Genomic DNA, 12886 nt, shown 5'->3' on the forward strand with positions numbered 1-12886 from the left:
GCCAGGGCGCGAAGCCGGGAGCCGCGGGCATGGAGGAGCAGGCGGCCGGACGCCCCCCGCCAGCAGCCTGAGGACGCCCCCCGGCCGCCGCCGCCGCCGCCGCCTGCCCAGCATGGCCCTCCCGCTGCTCCTGGTGGCCGCCCTCCTGGCCCGCCGGGGGGGCGGCACCGAGAAGCCAGGTGGGTGCTGCGGAGCGGGGTAGGGAGTCGGACTGTGCCACTGCCGCCTGCTTTTCTCCCTTGGAGGCTTCGCCTGCAGCCCCCGGCTCCTGGCAGGGAATAGTTCCTATTGCATGGGGAGGGATGCAAAGCTAGGGTGCTCGGAGCATGCACAGAGTGCCTTTTCAAGAAGGGCCGGCGGAGGCAAAGGTGCAGGAGGAGACGGTGCCAAATCGCGGGGTGGCTGGGCGGGGGCAAGTCGCGGGTCCCGGCTCAAGTTGCAGCTTCTTGCAGCAGCAGCAACAAACTTCTATGCATTCCTTTGAAAAGATCAGTGCCTGCCATCTAGACTTCAGTGGGTGCTTTGGATGTTTGTGGACTGAATCTGGGCAAAAGGCTGCTTGGAGCAGCGCCCCCCACTCCCCAATTCTATTGTCTCCTTGGAAATATTTGTGGCAAGATTGTGGCGGTGGGGGGGGGGGAGCTGGGAGGCTCTCCTCCTCCTCCTCCTCCTGGCATCCGGCAGCCTGTTTTTCGGGGGGGGGGGGGTCTCCTTTGTAGCAACCGCTGGGCCTTCTCCGAAGAACCGAGGAATCTATCTCAGCTTTTCTGGAGTCCCAATTGAGAAAGCGGATAGAGAAAAGTTTTTCTCCCCGCCTTCTAACATTGGAACTCACGGTCACCCAGTGATGCTGAATTTTGGAAGATTCAGGACAGAGAAAAGAAAGGAGATCTTCACACAGTTCAGAGTTAAATTGTGAAATTCACTCCCACAGGAGGCAGTGACAGCCACCAAGTTGGATGGCTTTCGGCTGGCATCCCTGTCTTGAGAGACAATGGAGTGCACTTCCGGGGCTCCCGAAGTCAAACCAATGGCTTTTAAAAGAGAAGGAAGAGCCTGGCTGCGGGATCAGATCACTGGCCCACTGCACCCCCTTCTCACAGTGGCCAACCAGATGTCCCAAAGGGAAACCCCACAAGCAGCACCTGCAGGTGTTATTCAGAGGCATGATTGGGCATCATGGCTAAGTAAAGGGACCCCTGACCATTAGGTCCAGTCATGGCCGACTCTGGGGTTGCGGCGCTCATCTCGCTTTATTGGCCAAGGGAGCCGGCGTACAGCTTCCGGGTCATGTGGCCAGCATGACTAAGCCGCTTCTGGCGAACCAGAGCAGCACATGGAAACGCCGTTTACCTTCCCGCCAGAGTGGTACCTATTTATCTACTTGCACTTGATGTGCTTTCGAACTGCTAGGTTGGCAGGAGCAGGGACCAAGCAACGGGAGCTCACCCTGTTGCAGGGATTCGAACCGCTGACCTTCTGATTGGCAAGTCCTAGGCTCTGTGGTTTAACCCACAGCGCCACCCAGGCATCATGGCTTGTAGCCCTTAAAAAAGGATGAAAGACATTCATGAAAGATAGCGCTTTCAATAGTTACTGGCCACAAGGGCCAAAGTATATACTAGCTCAGGCAGCATGATGTTGAACGCCAGAGCCTGGAAACTGTGGGAGGGGAGAGTGATGTGGTGCTCAGGTCCCACTTGAGGGCTTTGCCTTGGGGCACCTGGTTGGCCACTGAGAGAACAGGATGCTGGACTAGTTGGGCCCCCTTTGGCCTGACCCAGCAGCCAGGATCATCTCCCGCTCTTGGCCTCTGGAGGACAGAGTGGAGGAAACTGAAGATTTGTCTACCTGCACTCTCAGATGCTGGGCCAACCAGAGTTTAGGTGATAAAGCTTTGGAAAGCACAGATTCCAGCTTGTTGTTGTTTAGTCGTGTCCAACTCTTCAATTCCAGCTTAGTAGAACAATAAAACTGTAGAGCTGGAAGGGACCTCAAGGGTGTCTCTAGGGGCCTCTCGAAATCTCTGGGCGAGGGACCCCAATGTTAAGGGGCAGAGAAGGCTCCTGACAGTCAGACTCCCCGACCATTCCTTCTCCATGAGCCTCAAGTGCCATCGCCTTTGGCCCCTTGGCGTGACCCTGCTGACGAGTCCAGCACATCTTCCTTCAGCTTCATAACCTTGTAGGAAAAAAATGTGCCTAGGCATATCCTTGCGGCGACCATAACCCTGGTTTAAGGTGCTACTTAGCTCCTAGCTTTTATATCTCAGTTTCTAACACTGGCCTCACAACTGCCTCATTGGGGCAAGATCTGCTGGGAAGAGTTGCAGGGCTCAATAGGCCTGAGCTGGGTTGTTTCTTTGAATAAAGAGTTCACTGACACCTTGTGAGTTATTGCTGACCAGCTTCTGGTATAAAACACTTGGAACCTTGTTGCCACCTTTGAGGGACTGGCCCTTCCTCTTTCCAGATGATCATTCCAAAGTATTTCCTGCAGGGGTTGGATCTGTTGACGCACAAGATTCTGGCTATGACGTCGTTCACCCCGTCAAGGTGGACGAGCGAGGCTTTTTCCTCTCTTACAACCTGTCCTACCGCTCGCTGTACAAAAGGGCCATCTCCTCAAGGAATCGCCCGCTTGCTTTCTACAAGCTGTACCACCGAGGGCAGGAGCTGATGTTCAACCTGAGCCTGAACAGCCGCCTCCTGGCTCCTGGCTTCGTCAGTGAGAGACGGTTTGGAGGCATCGCCCACGCCAAGATCCAGGCTTACAAGCAGAACTCATGTCATATGATTGGGTCCGTTCAGAACCAGGAACAAGAAAGTGGATTGGCTGCTCTAAGCACCTGTGATGGGCTGGTAAGCATCATGGACTCTTTGCATCTTAAGATGTAGAACCATCGGATCGTAGAATTGCAGAGTTGCAAGGGACCCAGTGGGTCATCTAGTCCAACCCCCTGCAATAAAAGTAAAGGTAAAGGGACCCCTGACCATTAGGTCCAGTCGTGGCCGACTCTGGGGTTGCGGCGCTCATCTCGCTTTATTGGCCGAGGGAGCCGGTGTACAGCTTCCGGGTCATGTGGCCAGCATGATGAAGCCGCTTCTGGCGAACCAGAGCAGCACACGGAAACACCGTTTAACTTCCTGCCAGAGTGGTACCTATTTATCTACTTGCACTTTGACGTGCTAGGTTGGAAGGAGCAGGGACCGAGCAACCGGAGCTCACCCCGTCGCGGGGATTCGAACCGCCAACCTTCTGATTGGCAAGCCCTAGGTTCAGTGGTTTAACCCACAGCGCCACCCGCATCCCTACCCCCTGCAATAGCCATCTTCAAATATCTCAAGGGCTGTTTTCTCCTACACTGGAGGGCAGGTCTTGAACCAATGGCTTCAAGTTTCAAGAAAGGAGAATCCAACTAAACATAGGGAAAAACCTTCTGACAGCAAGAGCTGTTTGGCAGTGGAATGGTCTTCCTCTGGAGGTTGTGGACTCTCCTGCCTTGGAGGTTTATAAGCAGTGGTTGGATGGCCATCTGTCAAGGATGCTTTAGCTGAGATTCCTGCACTGTAGAGGGTTAGACTAGATGACCCTTGGGGTCCCTTTCAACTCTACAATTCTATGATTCTGGTGCCTTCCAGGTGTTTTGGACCACAATTCCCATCAACTCAACATCATTAGCCCCAGCCAGCATGGCTGTGTTCTCATCATTACTGGGACTGATGGGAGTTGTAGTCCAATACACCTGGAGGGCACCAGGTTGGAGAAGCCTGGCTTAAAAACTGACCTGGTGGCTTTGATGCATTGTAGAGTTGGAAACTTCCTTAATGGCAAGTTATAAATGCCGCTGACCTTCAGTGCCACATCCCTCTTTTGTTATGTTTTTGTACAACATCTGGTTTGGCGATTGTTGTTCGGCACGAGTAAAGGTAATTATAAGTCTCGTCTCCTTTGCAGATTCTTTTTCCTTTTTTTTTATAAAAAAAAAGTAATGTTTTATTCTTAGATATTGTGATTAAAGGAAACAAACAAGACTCCTGCATGGCGTGCCCTGGAAAGCTTTGCAGAAGAGATCATGTGCAACACACATGAGATTCTGAGACCACTGATGTTGGGAGCCTCATTCCACTCTCAGTGACGGTCCAATCCTGAAAGGTTTTATTATAGTCAGGTTTATTTATTTATTATATAACAGGTTCCTGGACTAGATAGGTCATTGGCTTCATCCTGCAGGCTCTTCTTATGTTCTTATGTTATTTGCAACCACATCTGCAAACTCTTTGGAAACTGATGTACCGTAGTGATGATGACTCTTGTCGTCTCCAGAAAGGAGTCTTCCGGCTGGCTAACGAAGACTTCTTTATTGAGCCACTGCCTGAGAGCAACTCCAGGGAGAAGGCGGCCCATCCCCACAAGATATATAGACGCCACGTCCCAGATTATGAGGCCGAAGAGTTTATTTCAGTCGTGAGCACGAAACAAGACAGGAAGCAGTCTGCCGTTGTCAGGATGTGCGGGGTCCAAGGTAACTCCCCCCTCCTCCTGGTTCACAAACGACTTGTTGGCTGAAGGAAGCTTCCTAATGTGTTAGCTTGCTTACTTTCCTCCGCGAGATTGCATGCTGACTTTGTTATTCGAAAATTCACATTATATGTCGCCTAGATGTGACATTAACGGCATGAATGCCGCTCACATGAATGTACGTGTCAATGTGAACAGCAGTCGTGGGTGAGAAAAGCAGAATTAAGTCTACAGCGGGGGACTTTTTATCCAGAGAAATGTTGAATCCATGCTTCTTAATGAAAATTACTGGGGACATGTTTTCAGCTGTGGCTCTGCTAAGTAGACCAGGGCTGGTTTTGACCCTTTGAGCTCTAAATACAGACCTGGCATCCTCCAGATGTTTTGGACTACAACTCCCATCAGCCCCAGCCAGCATGGATGAAAAGAGAACTTTAGAAACAATATGCCTGCATAAAAAAAAAGTAGAAAAAATATGTTTGTGCTGGCTGGGGCACGTGGGGGTTGTAGTCCAAAACATCTGGAGGGCACCAGGTTGGGGAAGGCTGTCCAAAATCTTTTGGACACAATTCAGAAGAGCATTTTCTGCATTTTTGCAGGGGAGTTGTTTCCAAAGTTCTCTTTCCAGCTGCCTAATTGACCGTGACTGCAGTTCAAAGGCTGGAAGAGAGAGCGGGGATTGTGTGCGAGATGGTGCAGCCCTGACTGGGCATTCCCCAAAGGGCAAGGTTTTCTTCATGCCATGCAGCTCCTAAAAAGCTCCATCTATGTTGCCGCTGGGGGGAAAAAAGCCTCTGGAGCAAATTGGGGGATGTTCTCTGTGGGTTTTGATTGCACTTTGGGCCTCCCACCTTGCCTGGGAGAGTCTAACTTGTAGATTTCACTTTGCGTTGAGACACTGATTAGCCACGGATACTGTTCCCCTACAGTAAACACTTTCCATCTGAAGGCAGCCTCGCTTGGGGGTGAGAGTTTGCCCCTGTTGCTTTTAGGATTCCCCCTGCCATTCAAAACATGATTTCAGAAGCTTTTCTGAACTGCAACTCCCATCGCCCCCACGGTTGGACTATCCTGGCTACTGGAAGTTGTAGTTCAGTAACATCTGGAGAGCCAAAGTTTTACCACCCCTGGACTACAGCAAAAACTTGCCTGGAGAATCAAAGTTGGGTGGTGGGCATGTATCCTTGTTGCAGAGAAAAGAGGTATATTAGATCCCTTTATTTGAGTGGGAAAATGGCATAGATCCAGGGGTTGGAAGCCTGTTGGACATCAACTTCCACCAGGCCAAACCAGCATGGTCAATTGGCAGTGTTAGGAGTGGAAGCTGAAGAACATCTGGAGAACTTCAGGTTCCCCATCCTTGAGTGACATCAGCCTTCCCAAGCCTGCTGCCCTCAGTGGTCATGAGTGGTGATGGGAGATGGAGTCTAACCACATCTGTAGGGCACAGATGGGCCCATACCCCTGTTGAAGGGACCCAGATGCTTCAAGGCTGACCAGCTTATGAGCAGTAGCAGCAGAGGGTCCTAGGCATCCTCTCATCTTCTCCTCTCAACCTCCAAGAAAGCCTCGAGACCTCTGAGAAGCAGAGAGAGAAGTGGGAGGAGAAGCGGCGGAGGAAGCGGCGGATCAAGCAGCGCTCTGTCAGCAAGGAGAAGTGGGTGGAGACCCTGGTGGTGGCCGACACCAAGATGGTCAAGTATCACGGCAGTGAGAACGTCGAGAAGTACGTCCTGACGGTCATGAACATGGTGAGTCCTTGAGAAGGAGTCCCTTGAGTCCGCAGAGAGAGAACCGGTCTTTCTGCTGGGTGGGGAAAGCTGTTCAATGCACTAGACCAGTGGTTCCCAAACTTTTCCAGGCCAATTCCCCTTTGGTCCCATAAACTCAGCCCCAATGCCCCCTACCCCATAAAAAGTATTATTCAGAATACAGTCATACCTTGGCTTACAGATCCTTCAGGTTGTGTGTTTTCGGGTTGCGCACCACGCCGAACCTGGAAGTACCAGAACGGGTTACTTCCCAGTTTGGGCACATGCGCAGATGTGCTAAATTGTGCTTTGCCTACGAGCAGAAGCGCCAAATCACAACCCACGCATGCGCAGACACGGCACTGCGGGTTTCAAACGCTGCGGGTTGCGAACGTGCCTCCCGCACGGATCACATTCTCAACACGAGCGTCCACTGTAGTGGTTTGCAGAACCCACTAAAGAAGATAGTAACAGGTCTAGAGTGAGAGACTAGGGTGATTTCCGCTGTTGTGAGACTTTTGTGGGTGAACTGAGAGTTTGTTGGACCTTGGGCGAGAAGCCAGAGACTGAGAGGGAGAGTGTGTGAGAAGAAAAAGGAATTGATACTGATTTCTATATATTAGTAACATTCATATTAATGTAACATTTTTATAGGTACAGTCGTACCTTGGAAATCAAACACCTTGGCTCCTGAACAAATTGGCTCCTGAACTATCGAACGATCGAAACCCAGAGTGTTCTGGTTTTCGAACGTTCTTTTGGAAGCTGAATGTCCAATGGTGCTTCTGCAGCTTCCGATTGGCTGCAGGAGCTTCCTGCAGCCAATCAGAAGCGCTTGGGTTTCCGAACGTTTTGGAAGTCGAACAGACTTCCGGAACGGATTCTGTTTGACTTCCAAGGTACGACTGTAACTGTGTGTGAAATTTTTATCACATCTTAACTCTAAATCAGAAGAAAAGGCAATCTGTGTAAAATCCTATTGCTGTTTATTCCAGTTCAGTGTCAAGCTGCCACTTTCCCCGAAGGAAAGCAGTGGGACAGACGGAAGCATGGATGAGCCCTATGTCGGGTCCATCAGCTTCAGTGGGTCTGCTCTGAGCAGGACTAGCGTTGAACACCAGCATTGATCTTCTGAGGACCAAGTGTAGCATGGTGGTTAGAATGCCAGACTAAGACCTGAGAGACCAGGGTTCAAATCCCCACTTGGCTATGAAGCTAACTGCCTTTCTCAATCCAAACTACATCACAGGGATTTGAATGAGGAGGGGGAGAAGCATGTATTGCTTGGAGAAAAAGGTGGGATATAATTGCAATGAATGAGTGTGAGTTACAAAGGGAGTGTGGTGATAGCGGAGTCTTCCCACCCTCTACCCCCTTAGCCTTCATCAGCTCTGTTTCTCCTTTGGCGCAGGTGGCCGGAATGTTCCACGATGCCAGCATTGGGAACCCTATCCATGTTTCCATTGTGCGCCTTATCTTCCTGGAAGAAGAAGAGGTACAAAGAGGTTTTTAATACCACTGTGCTGTTTTCATTATCTGTATTTTAATAGATTCAGGTGTTTTTTTATTATTAAAAGGTAAAGGTAAAGGTACCCCTGCCCGTACGGGCCAGTCTTGACAGACTCTGGGGTTGTGCGCCCATCTCACTTAAGAGGCCAGGGGCCAGCGCTGTCCGGAGACACTTCCGGGTCACGTGGCCAGCGTGACATCGCTGCTCTGGCAAGCCAGAGCCAGAGCCGCACACGGAAACGCCGTTTACCTTCCCGCTGGTAAGCGGTCCCTATTTATCTACTTGCACCCGGAGGTGCTTTCGAACTGCTAGGTTGGCAGGCGCTGGGACCGAGCAGCGGGAGCACACCCCGCCGCAGGGATTCGAACCGCCGACCTTTCGATCGGCAAGCCCTAGGCGCTGAGGCTTTAACCCACAGCGCCACCTGCGTCCCACTTTTTATTTTTATTATTATTATTATTATCAGTTTAATTACTTTTTAACAATTGCATTCTATACGCTTTTAGCTTTTTGCATTTTATCTGCGTCGTTTTTTATTTGTGTAAGCTGCCTTGAGTTCTGGTCTGGGGAAAATGTGGTATATAAAGAAATATAATAATAACAGAAGCATTTAGCTGTGAATCCTACTTTGCAGGGGGTAGGACTAGATGACCGTTTGGGTCCCTCCTGTCTCTACAATTCTATGATTCTGAGGTTAGCTAGCACACCTTCTGTTCCTGCCAGCACCTCACAGGATGTAGGAGCAACTTTCAGCAATTAGGTTGAACCGGCCTCTGGGAATTTAGGTGCCTCTCTACACAACCCACAGACCACATAGCAATTTCTCTCTGAAGCAGTTTCAGTGGCTTTTTCAGGCTTCCCCTGTCAGCCTAGCGCTGCCTCTGTGAAAGGCAGGAAGTGTTCCTGGAAAGGTTGTCCAAGGCGGTGGTTTGCAGCTGTGAGGGTCCTTCATGCACGAGTCTTCTAATTTGTCCATGGGTGTGTGCATTTCTGTGCAGATTAGGCTGCTAGGGTGTGTTGGGAAGAGATGCTGTGTGCTTGTATTGCATGCTTATGCATGCAATTATTGGGGAGGGGGAATCTTCAAAGCAGGGCTGGACCAACAGCAAGACATGTTGCTCAGGGCAATGATGCCAACAGGCACATCAGCAATGCGATACACGAGGCCCAGGATCTCTTGAAACGGTGGCCGGGGCTGCTGGAAGTCGTAGTCCAAAATGTCTGGAGAGTGCAACAGCTTGGCAAAGGCCGGTTTAGTATCTGACCCTATTAGGAGCTTTGTAAATAATAAGGTGGAGGACACAGAGTAATGGGAATGCCCCCAAAGTGTGTCTTGATGGAATGCTAACCAGGAATACAGCGCAAAGCATAGAATCATAGAATTGAAGAGCTGAAAGGGACCTCAAGGGTCATGTAGACCAACACTCTGCAGTGCAGGAGTCACAGCTAAAGGATCCCTGACAGATGGCCAGCCAACCTCTGCTTAAAAACCCCCATTGATGGAGAGTCCACCATCTTCCGAGAGAGTCTGTTGCACTTTTGCTAACAGAAATTTTATCCTAATATTTATTCAGAATCTCCTTTCTTGTTGTTTGAATCCATTGGTTCCAGTCTTCCCCTCTGGAGCAGCAGAACTTGCTCCATCTTCCATGCGACAGGCAGCCCTTCAGATATTGGAAGATGGCTATCGTACCTCCTCTCAGTCTCTTCTTCTCCAGACTAACCATACCCATCTCCCTCAACTGTTCCTCATAAGGCTTGACTTCCAGACCCTTGATCATCCTGGTCCTCCTCTTCTGCAAAACCTTCCAGCTGGTCAACATCCTTCTTAAATAGTGATGCCCAGAACTGGGCACAGGTGGGGTTGGACCAAAGTATCTCATCTCCGCTTCTGTAGGACGACCTGAAAATCACTCACCACGCAGACAACACCTTGAGGAGTTTCTGCAAGTGGCAGAAGGCCATCAACGTGAAGGGGGACGACCATCCGCTGCACCACGATGTGGCTGTCCTGCTCACAAGGTATAGCTCTGCTCAGGCTCTGCACTGGTGCTGCCATGCATTTCTTTGAAGGCATTTATAAACCGCCCAACATTTTTTTAGGTCTCTGAGTGGTAAATCCATGCGCTACGAACAAGGGCATCCCATGTGGTTCCCCACTGATGTCGTAGGTTTCCAGATCTCTTCGGTCCCAGCTGGCAGAGCCAGCGATTGGGGTGGTAAAGAGAGCTGGAGGCATCATGCAACATAGAGCCTGTGTGGTGCAATGGGTCCGTGCATCTGGCTGTTAACCAGAAGGTTGGTGGTTCAAGCCCACCCAGGAACAGCTGTGGGCAGGATTCCTGCACTGTAGGGGGTTGGACTAGATGATCCTTGGGGGTGCCTTCCAACTCCACAATTCTATGAACATCTGGAGGGCACCAGGTTTGTTGGTTTTATTTCTTACATATATATAGCATCTTTTAATATTTTAATATTTTGTTGGAAGCTGACCAGAGTGGCTGGGAAGCCCAACTAGATGGGTGGGGTATAAATAATAAATTATTATTATTATTATTATTATTATTATTATTATTATTATTATTTTCCTTGCAAGGAGCTCAAGGCGGTATGCATGGTTCTCCTGCTCGTCTTCCCCATACCACCCCCTCCAAATAATTTTTATTGCTTTTCATGTAAATACAAAAACAACATATAGCTACGGTAACTTGTCCAGTGGTACATTAAGTTTCATATGCAGTACATATCAATTCAAGTATCCTCCCACATACTTTCGGCTGAGGGGGAAGGATTGAACCAAGGTCACCCGGTGAGTTTCCTAGCCAAGTGGGGATTCGAACCCTGATCTCCCAGGTCCGACAATCTAACAGCTACATTACACTGGCTGTTATCTACTCAGATTGGAATGAATATGCAATTAACAGCGGATGTGATAGAACCTCTGCACAACCCTTTATGCAAACACACCAGGCTGATTGCTGCCTCTTTTTCCTCATGTGTGTGTGTTTTCTGCCTGCCTGGGAAAGGAAAGACCTCTGTGCCGCCATGAACCGTCCCTGTGAGACTCTCGGCCTGTCTCACGTCTCCGGCATGTGCCAGCCTCACAGGAGCTGCAACATCAACGAGGACACGGGACTCCCTTTGGCCTTCACTGTGGCTCACGAACTTGGACACAGGTACTGGAGGGGCAGCGCTCGTTGATCACACAACGCATAGCTAAACTGTGGAACTCCCTCCCACAGGAGGCAGTGATGGCCACCAATCTAGATGCTTTAAAAAAAGGGTTAGGCAAATTTGTGGAGGAGAGGACTATTGATGGCTACTAGCCATGATGCCCATGCCCTGCCTCCACAGTTGGAGGCAGCAATGCTTTTGAATGCCGGTTGCTGGAAAACACAGGAGGGGTGAAGGCTCTTGTGGTCAGATCCTGCTTGAGAGCTTGAGCTGGGGCTGATGGGAGTTGTAGTCCAAAACATTTGGAGGTCACCAGGTCTGGGAATGCTGCATTTAGAGCAGGGGTCGGCAACATGCGGCCCACGAAGACCGTTTTACTGGCCCACAAGCCGCCCCTGAACCAAGCTGCCTGCTTGGCGGGTCCCCCACGTGCTGCACTAAACTGGTGCAGCGCAGGGACTTGCTGAGCGACACCGGAAATTGCATCTGCGCACGCACAGATACTGGAAATCACGTCTGCGCATGTCTAGATGCCGAAAAGCACTTTGGCACAGGCATGATTTTTGGCATCTGGGTATGCACAGAAGCAATTTCCGGCGCCGTGGACATGCGCAGATGCGATTTCCGGCGTCGCGCTGCGCCAGTCTGGCCCACGGACAATCTCCGTGGGAGTGATCTGGCCCATGGCCGGTAAACCTTGCCAACCCCTGATGTAGAGCCTGCTACCTCCCTCTTCCCCCAGACAGCATGGCCCCAGTGTCACATGACCCTGCTGGCTGGGGCTGATGGGAATTGTAGTCTCAACCCCCCTGGAGAGCACTTGGTCGGCCAAGGCTGATCCCTCAAAGGCTTGGGGAGGGAAGACTCCCGCCCCGGGGTGTGTGGATGTGAATTTGGCTTCCGTCCCGGATCTTGGGGTGCCCCCTTGAAGCTCCTTTGCGGTCGTGTCTCTGGGCGCGTGGCTCACCTCCCCCTTTGCGGGGCTGTGCTCTTACAGTTTTGGGATTCAGCATGACGGAAGCGGCAATGACTGTGAGCCAGTTGGGAAAAGACCTTTCATCATGTCTCCACAGCTCCTGTACGACACCTCGCCACTCACCTGGTCCCACTGCAGCAGGCAGTACATCACCCGCTTCCTCGAGTAAGTCTGGGGGGCCATTACCATTGGCGTAGCTCTCAATAGCTGTGGATGTGATGAAGGGGTCGTTGTTCACTCTGTGTGGGTTGGAGGGGTGGGGCCAGGCATTGGGTCATTTGGGTCAATAAAACGACTTGACCCCCAAATTCCTGAAAGATCGTCTCCTTCCCTACAGACCCTCTCGGGTGCTGACACCAGCAGAGAGGGCTCCTGCAGTCAATGCCCCTTTAGGCTTTTGAATGTTTTTTTTGACATGGTGGTTTTTGAATTATGAGCCATAGAATCATAGAACTGTAGAGTTGGAACAGACCCCGAGGGTCCTCTATTCCAACCCCCTGCAACGGAGGACTCTTGCTTAATGTGGGGCTTGAACCCACAACTCTAAGACTAAGAGTCTCATGCTCTACCGACTGAGTCACAAGCCGTGGACTTCTGCAGGAACTGCACACTGCAAACGATAGTCACACCGGTGCCCGCTCACACCTATGCCGTTTTGAAGATTATGCAATAATCCCATAAAGAGAGCAAGTGTGGTGTAGTGGTTAAGAGCGGTGGACTCGTAATCTGGTGAACCGGGTTCGCTTCCCTGCTCCTCCACCTGCAGCTGCTGGGTCACCTTGGGCCAGTCACACTTCTCTGAAGTCTCTCAGCCTCATGCACCTCACAGAGTGTTTGTTGTGGGGGAGGAAGGGAAAGGAGATTGTTAGCCGCTTTGAGACTCCTTAGGGTAGTGATACAGTGGGATAGCAGATCCAAATATACAGTAATAATAATTAAAGTTGCATTCCAACG

The 12886-nt window shown here is 50.7% G+C and overlaps 1 protein-coding gene across 2 annotated transcripts in view; it reads left to right on the top strand.

Annotated features, from left to right (window-relative positions):
- The window catches only part of ADAMTS7 (ADAM metallopeptidase with thrombospondin type 1 motif 7), a 67766-nt gene continuing 54880 nt past the window's right edge, over positions 1-12886 (top strand). Inside the window, exons 1-8 of one of the 2 annotated variants that reach the window (XM_079953599.1) lie at positions 1-179; positions 2473-2861; positions 4327-4525; positions 6085-6272; positions 7684-7767; positions 9680-9804; positions 10809-10958; positions 11954-12097. In XM_079953599.1, the coding sequence (XP_079809725.1) occupies positions 113-179; positions 2473-2861; positions 4327-4525; positions 6085-6272; positions 7684-7767; positions 9680-9804; positions 10809-10958; positions 11954-12097 (1346 nt within the window). In that variant the 5' untranslated portion in view covers positions 1-112. The remainder of the gene's footprint in view (positions 180-2472; positions 2862-4326; positions 4526-6084; positions 6273-7683; positions 7768-9679; positions 9805-10808; positions 10959-11953; positions 12098-12886) is intronic. The other variant, XM_079953600.1, reaches the window with a different exon arrangement.

This window comes from Podarcis cretensis, assembly GCF_951804945.1.
Source record: "Podarcis cretensis genome assembly, chromosome: 14".
In the NCBI taxonomy this organism is placed as follows: domain Eukaryota; kingdom Metazoa; phylum Chordata; class Lepidosauria; order Squamata; family Lacertidae; genus Podarcis; species Podarcis cretensis.